General features: G+C 47.1%; 1 protein-coding gene across 1 annotated transcript; it reads left to right on the top strand.

Annotated features, from left to right (window-relative positions):
* Positions 1–396: 396 nt before the first annotated feature.
* Positions 397–8620, top strand: LOC125942452 (GATA-type zinc finger protein 1-like). The gene is made up of 3 exons (XM_049660620.1): positions 397–681; positions 1209–1299; positions 8496–8620. The coding sequence occupies exons 1-3, from the start codon at positions 585–587 to the stop codon at positions 8611–8613; spliced, it is 306 nt and encodes a 101-aa protein (XP_049516577.1). The 5' UTR covers positions 397–584; the 3' UTR covers positions 8614–8620.
* Positions 8621–9559: the final 939 nt, after the last annotated feature.

Genomic DNA, 9559 nt, shown 5'->3' with positions numbered 1-9559 from the left:
AGAACTCCATTTAAACGGCCCGTAGTCTGCACCGAGGTCGCAGTTCAGCGCGTCCCGTGTACTTTGGGCAAAGACTGTACATAGTCAAGAGCCAGCGCTGTCTTCCGCAAGACATCTAGCGCAAAGGTGCATATTTCCAGACTTGCCGCTGAGGGAAGTTCGCTTATGTGCTTTGCTATTGTATGTTCCCTCTGACAGTGGACGCCTGCATGCCTGTGCCTAACAGATGGGGAAAGCGTCTTAATGCTGGGTCGGCGTGCTTGACACCAGGGCCGTACACAGTAATTATTTACGCGAGGGGTCCTGCGGTAAAAGCGGTGGTCATTTTGAAATACGGACTTATTTTATTGCGCCTGAGATAAACAAGCTTGGCCGCTTACATATAGACACATACTATATATATTCCGAGATATGCTTGCATATACTGGCATATACATACGTAAGTTGTGCTAAAGAGTATATCGCCGCGCAGCAATAACTTCGGGGGGTGTCGAACCTCCCAACACTCCTCTTACGGCCCTGCTTGACACAGCCGACTTGTGATAACTGAGCGTTCAACCCTGTTGTTCGTCCATTGCAGCAACATGCAGCGACGAGGCGTGCTAAGACCGGACTACGCCGAGATAAGCGAATTGAAGGACGACTTTGAGTTCGCCAGAAAGAAGGACGTCGAACAGCAAGGTGAGAACGGAGACCTATCGCTTTTCCTTCCCCCAACGCAGAGTAGCTGGCTAGAGGAATACACCTCAGGCCCACCTCTCGGCGTTTCGTACCATTAAACTTTTCTCTCTCTCTCTCGGACCGTGAAGATGGGCGGCAGTTAGTCCGTGTCTTTTATTCTGTTGTCCGCGTCTAATTTTTTGACGCCTAAAACCAATTCTAGGCGGCAGTTGCTAGTTCTTGGAGAGCCTCGGCGCCATGTATAGTTCCGTACAAAACTTGAGCATTGTTACACACCCTCACACCCAAAACGGGTGTAAGGGGGTGAGGTCCATTACACCCGTTTGGGTGTAATGGACCGATCTACACCCTTATTCACTTTTGATGGTGTAAATTATTTTACAGTGTTAAGCGTAAAGGTTCAAGCCCTCTGCAAGTTTCATAGCATTCAATTAACCTATTCACGAATGTTATTTCGCCTAGCGAACACGACACAAGGTGTGCGTTGGATCTTTATATTTATTTATCCATTTTTCGCTCAATTCCAGACAAACAGTGCGCCTCTTGCGCCACGAAATTAACACCGGTATGGAGGGACGCCAAGGACGGCACACCGTTGTGCAATGCGTGCGGAATCAGGTACGTGACGTCACTGTTTTCGCGCTATCGCCGGACCCCGTCAACAGTGTTTTGAAGGAAACCGGCGGCGCTTTCCCTACAATAATCACTAGAAGGAACTGTGGCGCTGCCATCGATAAGCTGTATCATGGGAATATATGAGTAGTAAATGCATTTGTCACATCTTCGGAATTGAGGCTTCAGACGTTCTTGTGGCTTCGTTTATTACGCTTTATCGGTGCCTAAATTGGCCTAAATTTCAAAGCAATTTAGACTTTTCATTTTTAATGCAGGAAGTAATAAAACTCTCCAAGCACGCATAATTGCTGCTAATTGCAGTGCAGTTGAAGTGATCATTAAGGCTACAGCTTTATATGTCTCATCGTTCCGTCGACCTTCGAAGTCCTTGAGCGAAAACACGTCGACGACACGAAAAGTACAAAAACTATCATCATCATTGGCTCATGATCCCGTAAGCAAGCAAGATGGATGATAAAGCGAATTAAGATAGATGATAAAGCGAATAAAGATAGATGATAAAGCGAATAAAGAGGGATGTTAAAGCGAACAAAGATGGACGACAAAGCGAACAAAGATGAACGACAAAGCGAACAAAGATGGACGACAAAGCGAACAAAGATGGATGACAAAGCGAACAAAGATGGACGACGAAGCGAACAAAGATGGATGACAGAGCGAACAAAGATTAATGACAAAGCAAATAAAGATGGACGACAAAGCAAATAAAGATGGATGATAAAGCGAATAAAGATGGATGATAAAGCGAATTAGGAGGGATGATTAATCGAATAAAGGGGGGGGGGGATGTACGTCATGTGTCCGTCTTTAATGCATCGGTACTTGGACTTTCGCCCTCAAGTAGTCTTAGGGAAAACGTGAGAGGGCCCGTCAAATTTTCATTTTACCGCAATACTTTCATAAACATGATCACTTTGCAATGTCACGAAGCCGTTTAATCCCAGGTAGAAGAAGTTGCTGGCAGCTCCCGTATAGACACACTAGCGCGACAGTTCCCCCTAGTAATTGTATACGAAACTCTGTGGTATACGCCGAATGGGATATGTCGAGAAATTGAGGCATCCGGCAGACATCTTGAGTGCTCAGGCATCTTATACATGGCAATACGCCGTTCTGCTTCTGAATGCGCGATTTCGTGGATTCGATTACCGGTCGTGGTGGCCACATTTCGTTGGGGCCGAAATGCTAAAAGCGCTCGTGTTTCGATTTAGGAGCGCTTTAGAAAAGGACCAGTTGGATCAAAAAGTTTATCCGGAGCCCAGCATTGCGGCGTTTCTCTCGTAGCCCTATTGTCGCTCCAGGACGTTAAGCCTCATGACACAATCAGCCGGGGAATCTCGAAGACGTGTCTCCTGAGTATTCTTTTTCTATGAATATTATTGGCAAATCAGTTCTGCGGAATCCCACAGGGTGGAGGAAGTATTATGACAGGGAAGAAACTGTCATTCACCCGAATGTATAGCACGAAGCTGCGAAGGAAAGCCAAGCGGGTTTCTCAGAAAAGAACGCCTCGCAGTTGAGGAGAAATTCATGGCTGGTTCGGCATTCGAACCCGGGACCAATGCCTTTCCGGGGCGGTCGCTCTACCCTCTGAGCTAACCAGGTGGCTAGGAGCGCGAGGGTGAATTAATCGGCGATTCGAAGCACAAGACGCTGGGTTTCCTTTTTAGCTTCGTGCTACATTCGGATGGATGACAATTTTTCCCTTTCGCGAATATAATTACACATGTTTTTTTAAGGCACTACAACCTCGGGAAGAACCTTGGTAATTAAGCTGTGTACGCTTATATGTAGGGGCTCACTGTGGCGCCAACTGGTCATCTGCAATTATCTCTACATGTTCGGGTGTGAAAAGGTAAAAATTGTCATTCACCCACGTCTAGCCCGAAGTTTCAAATGAAACCGATACGGGTTTCACAAATAGAAAGCTTAGATGTCGAGGAAACAATTCGCGCAGAGCTGATTGGCCATATTCGGTGTCCCTGTATTTCGACTTGTCGATTAATTCGCCCTCGCTCTGCGATCCGCTATAGCCTCCTGGTTAGCTCTGATGATGGAGCGACGTCCCAGAAAAGCGTTTATAACTGGTTTTGATCCCTGGTCGATGGATAGATGGATGCAAAACTTTAATGAAAGTCCTGAGGTACGCGACTCAGCTCGCAGTGGGCCGCTCCCACATTGGGACAGTCAGGCCATGCCCGACCGCCGTATCGTGGGCTTTCTGGACAGCCCATAGTTGCGCCCCGGCGTCGGGGCTCTTGATAGCGGAGAGCCACTTGTCCTCATTGATTTGTTCCGTGCCTCGCAATGAGGGGCAACGGCAGAGGGTCTAGCCTAGCGAAGTCATTGCAGTGCCGGCAAGAACTGGCATAAGTGTCGGGATAAAGCTTGTGGAATAAAGCCGGGCTGGTACACGAGCCTGTTTGCAATAATCTGAGGGTCAGTGCCTGCGCTCTGTTAAACTTCTTGTGAGGAAGGGGAAAATCTCTTCTGCCGAGATAAAAGTGCTGCGTAATGTCTTTATATGTAGTCGGTTGAGAGGTCGAGGTCGAGGAAGAATACTAAGTTAGACATTACTTATTACTGGCATTGTTATTATTAACAGGCACTCTTGATTACATGTTTACTGTGTCTTCGTGTTCATGTGGCATTTGTGTATGCGCACAAGACTGTTGTATTTAGAGCACAGCATTCAAGAGGGACCTAATTCGCAAGTGCCCAACATCTTCTTTGTGAACTTGGCTTTGAGAACATTTATGGTTTGTGAACTCATGTGTTGTGTGTGGACACTTCAGTTCTGTGAGTATTTATGTTATGTGAACTCTTGTGTAGCGCGAACATTTATTTATATTTCGTCTAAGACTTTGTATGTGAATGTTCGTACATGTGGTTATTAGTCCAGTTTGGTGATTTTTGACATTCTGAGGACAACTACCATGCAAGAGAAGAGGAGTAGCCGGCGCCACATATAGGCACCAACCTCTCCTTAAAAACATTTAATAAAAAAAAACAGAATTTTTATTCCACTGCGAATATTTCTTTCTGAGAAACCCCTATGGATTTCCTTTGTAGCTTTGGTGCTATGCGCTGGTCGATGAAAAATTTTTCACATTGCCGGATTCTGCAGAACTGATTAGTCAAGCTCGCGTGTATATAGAACTGTGTGCTCTAGACGTTTCGAACCTATGACGTTGTTTCGTCTTATCTTACAATGTTCTTTTTTTACTTATTGTTAGTATTATATGAAGAAGAGTAGCAGTCACCACATAATGGTGACGGCATCTTTCTTTTATGTTTACTTCTTTAAAAAAAAAACTTACACAAAGCTCAAACGAAAGACGGGTGATGACTCGACCTTGACTTTCCCGCACCAAGTTTCCGTGGCATCAGAGATATTTCGCGTCATCTGCTCGGGCCTGGTTAATTCTTTTAATCGGTGGAGACCGATCGACTACATTATATTCTTTAGCGCTCTCTGGCCACAGTTGCCCTTGCGCCATAAAAATCTACCACTAACTACAAACCAAACCAATAACAGAAATTGGCAAGGTTCGAGGTCTTCTGCACCGCAACGCCCCAGATAGAAGATCCTTCGAAATCCATGACGTCACACTGACGTATATGGCGCAGAGGTTCCGGCACAAAATTGAATAAATGGAAGTGTGACTTTTATTTGTTCGGAGTAATTATCAAGCCATCTTCTATAGTAATATCGAGGTCTGGCAACACCAGTCTTTACTTTCTTGTCTTTTCTAGCCCTGCCAACCCTTCTTTCAAACATGGTGGCCATGACGCGTTTCTGGCTCCTCAATCACTTCCGGTGCATGCCGTATGCAAAAGCACACGAAATTGCTGTGCATATGAAATTTCTTTCTGGTACTAATAGGCAAGTGTCGCGGGGGCGTCGATTTGGACACCCTCTATTTAAAAAGTATTGGTCTGCTAATAGAGCTGAAATTATATTTTCTTTTTGTTTTTAATGTACCTTTAAGCCGCCTCGAACATGCTATATATGTCAGAGCGATGAATAGGGCTAGTCTCTGTACGTTCATTTTGCTTGGCGCTATGCAGAGCGCACGCTAACAGGGTTAAGAGGGAGAACACACTGCCACGAAGAAGCGCATGCAACCAGTCGGTTTATTATAACCGCAAATCACAGGTTTAACCTAACAAAGCAAAGCATTGCGATGGCATTAACAAGGGACGGATCCTATAACAGGTCCTCTCAGATCGCTAGAGGCGTCCCGAAAGAGCGCGTCGGGCGAATCTGATTCTGCGTTGCATTTACCGAATAGACTCGTGTAAGAGCCGCACTTTTTTTTCCACAATTTTGATGAGGTGCGGCCCTTACACGGGACTGAACCTTTTGGTCAAAATGGTGCCGGCGCAGGCGACTTGTGCTCACCCCGAATGTACTATTGTATCAGAGGTCAACGTGCAGCTCTCGCCATCTATATTTAGTAGCGGCACGCGAAAGTACGCAGCGCGCGAAAATTCGCCTGTGCGCGCGCATCGCATCGCGGCACCGAACCCGATTGCTTCTTCGTTGGAAAAAAAAAATTTCCCCAAATCTTGGGCTGCCAAGTATACATGGCTTGCACTGACGTCACTTCCGCCAATGCTGGGTTAGGATTCCGCCATACCGGAGCGCCCGGAGCACCACTATATGGCACCACGCTGTTAGTCGTATGCGAATGGCACTGTTTTGCAATGGCTATTTGCGCAGTTGTTGGGTGTTGCAACCGCAGTAAAAGCAGCTCGAGGAAGGAGTCGGCAAACATGAACCTTTTTCGGCCTCCGAAGGCTGTGGAATGGCAAGACGAACGAACGAAAGCACTTAGCTCGAAGCGGCGCAGCCTGTGGCTTGCGCGTATCAAGCGTGCTGATCTCAAGGGCGATCTCCCAAACATTCTAGTGTACGGCGCCCACTTCGTTACAGCTAAGCCTGCGCAATATTACATAATGTGCACTTAACGCTGCACTAGAATCACATTTGTTTGCATTTGTAGGAAGACCGTCCAAGCTCTGTGAAGAAACGAACCTGGACTGGGCGCCAACGCTTTTGCTAGGCTACAAAGCAAATAATGAAGGCACTGCGCGCTACGAGCGTGCTGCAAGGCGATGGTTTAAACGAACGACTCCCGAGGTCGACGCGGTGACCACTGCACCGGCAAGAGCTTTTGGAGTCGGCGCAACGCCACCCGAAAACCGCTACGATCGACGACGGTGACGACGACCGCACATACACAGACAGCCCGTTGAAAACTGTTGAAATCAAAACATACATGTAAACAATGCAGAAATATCGATCCAAATAAAGCATGGAAAGTAAGCACATCATTCTCCCAGCCACAAAACACTCGCGCAAGCTGCATATCCTGTTTGAAAATTTTCAGACCCTAGCACATAAACTCCGCGTTTGCGTGATTGTTAAATGGACAGTATCAGTTCGTTTCTTCTCTGCACCAAGCTCCAATCTTGCGTGTCTCCTGCACGCACCACTGACTAACCAGGGAATGCCTCTGAATGTTATAAACAAAATGCGACATGGAAAACGGGGGCTGCAGCCTACATCTCCTAGTAGGAGCACCTTTTCTCCTTTAAGCCGCTTCCAGTGTTTTCACCCAACCGCTTGTGAAGTAGTTGTGGAATTCAAGCGAGATAAGCCTTCATTTCCTCCAGTGTCGCGAAGCTTGAAGAGAAAACTAGGCAGTTTACAATGCATCCGTGCGAGACCTCGAGGAAGCGCTAACGTCCATCGTCGTATCCGCACTCAGTCGCAACGTGTACGGGTCCACATCGTCGCACAGTTTCACTTTTTCTTGATATCGTGCACGCGCCGAACCGATCAGTCCTGTGTAAAATGCTTCGTTAAACGCAGGCCTACTGTAAACGGGTGACATTTCTCGCGAGGAGCGGTGAAATCCGCTTAGAAAAAACAGTGAGACCGCATAAGCGCACGCGATCAGATGCGAAGGCGGCGCGCGCGGTGCTCCGGCATGGCGCGGACGCAGCGGCGCGGGCGGACGTGACGTCACGTGCAAGCCATGTATAGGGGGTGCGGCGCTTACACGTGTCTGTACGGTACTTACGTCTGTATAGCCGCCACGGTGGCTATGGCGTTGTCGCGGGTTCGATCCCATCCGTGGTGGCCTCATTTCTATGCCGGGGGCGGAATGCACAAACGCTCGTGTACCACGTTGCTGTACGCTAACCAACCACGCGGTCAAAATTAATCCGCAGTCCCTTCACTACGACGGGCCTCGTAATCAGGTTGTAGTTATGTCACGTAAAACCGCAGAATTTAAATTAACATGCAAATGCATTCTGCGATCTTGCGTACCACAACGGCATAGCGACCATGACGGATCTCGGCTCCGGCGATTGTTTCGGTGTTTGCTGTGTACAAAAACATGGCCTTAGTGATGAGTTCGTGTCATTCCGAAAGAGCCTTTGCTAGGGTTGCGATTTACGGCACCCAAAACACAGCCCAAGCTATAATTATCTCGCGATGACAGGATCACATCTGTGAAGCCATGTTCTTGTGTGCAGCAAACGCCGGAAGCAATTACGGGAGCCAAAAATCCGTCATGCCCGCCATGCGATTTTGGCAGGTAAAATCGCATAATTTATTTGCATTTTAATTTACTTGCATATTTACTTGCATATGGCAGGCATTGCCAAATCCTGACTGGGAGTTTACCACTGTCGGTGAAAAGAAAAGTGTACAATCACTGCATTCTACCGGTGCTAACAAATGGGGCAGAAACTTGTAGGTTAACAAAGGAGCTCGAGAACAAGTTAAGGACCGCGCAAAATGTTAGGCCTAACGTTGAGAGACAGGAAGAGAGCGGTGTGGATCAGATGGCAAACGGGGATAGCCGATATTCTAGTTGACATTAGGAGGAAACAATTGAGCTGGGCAGGCCATGTAATGTAGGGAACCGGTGGGCCATTAGAGTACAGAATGGGTGCCAAGAGAAGGGAAGCGCAGTCAAGGACGGCAGAAAACTATTGGCGGGGTGATGAAGTTAGGAAATTTGCAGGCCCAAGTTGGACTCAGATAGCGCAAGACAGGGGTAATTGTAGATCGCAGGGAGAGGCCTTCGTGCTGCAGTGGACGTAAATGTAGGCTGATGTATTCACTTCCTTCTGCGCGTGCATCTGTTGTGTCGCAGGTACAACAAGTACAAAGTGCGCTGTACCCGCTGCTGGCACATTCCTAAGAAGAACGACCACACCCGGATGACCTGCAAAGAGTGTGGGGGCAAGCTGCGCTTCGTCCTGCAAAAGTAGTGCGCCGCTTTTTTGCATTCTCGTGCCGGCACGAGTTTGAGTTGTTTTTTTTTTCTTTTTTTTGCGTTTTGCGAAGCGCGCAATTTCTGTGCCTTGTATAACACTGCCATACCCACACTCCACACCTCCTGTGTTCCGCGGATGTCGAAGAAAGACTCATAAGATTCCTCATAAGATTTCAATAAACGTGCCATTTACTGCTTATTCTTCCGATATTCCAGTTTATACGGTATAATGTAATGTGTTAGACCGCTCTGCAATGTATGTTTTGTCCAGAGCTTATTCGGCCTGCCACCATGCATTAGGCGCTCTAATAAAACAGTATATGTTCGTTGAATTGAATCTCAAACAGATATGCAGACATCCGCGGCGCTTGTCTCCATTTTATTTGTCTGCACGCCCTGTAATACCATGGCTATATATTACAAACTGAAACAAAGAAACGATGTGAACGGCTTTCGCTTTTCGTGCCCATCGTGGTGATTTTCGCGCACTCATAAATGTATACTCTTCTTACACGAACAAAGGCAGTTAAGAAGTCGCATCTTCCCGCCAATAGAAAACAATCTCCACAAAAATCGTGAACTATGCTTCTCAGGGCAGTATAGACAACATTCCGGAATGCTATAACAAATATAAATCTGAATAAAGGTTCCAGCGCTTACACATACCTGTCCTCGCCTATTTATAGCAAACGCCTGCCTTCTTTTGACGAATGCAGAATAGGGTATACATATATATATGAACATAGCTGCCAGACCGCGCAACGCCTTGTTCAACAAAGCACAAAAGCAACCATCGAAGGTGTTCATGGGACACGGAAACCTGGTTCATAATGGAATTAGCGAATGTGCACGAGCTTTCGCCTCACCTCCTTTTACACACGCCTATTGTCATACAGCGGAAAACTGCGAGTGCCATAACGCGGCACTGTGCAGTTTCCACC

Source organism: Dermacentor silvarum, chromosome 1 (genome assembly GCF_013339745.2).
Source record: "Dermacentor silvarum isolate Dsil-2018 chromosome 1, BIME_Dsil_1.4, whole genome shotgun sequence".
NCBI classification, from domain to species: domain Eukaryota; kingdom Metazoa; phylum Arthropoda; class Arachnida; order Ixodida; family Ixodidae; genus Dermacentor; species Dermacentor silvarum.
Note: the sequence above shows the minus strand (reverse complement) of the source record. Positions and strands in the feature narration are given on the sequence as shown.

What these genes read in the sequence shown, in the direction of transcription:
- LOC125942452 (XM_049660620.1), top strand. Translation starts at nt 585, where the DNA reads ATGCAGCGACGAGGCGTGCTAAGACCGGACTACGCCGAGATAAGCGAA. An exon ending in GAAGGACGTCGAACAGCAAG is followed by an intron (nt 682 to 1,208) that starts GTGAGAACGGAG and finishes GCTCAATTCCAG; the next exon opens with ACAAACAGTGCGCCTCTTGC. An exon ending in TGCAATGCGTGCGGAATCAG is followed by an intron (nt 1,300 to 8,495) that starts GTACGTGACGTC and finishes GTTGTGTCGCAG; the next exon opens with GTACAACAAGTACAAAGTGC.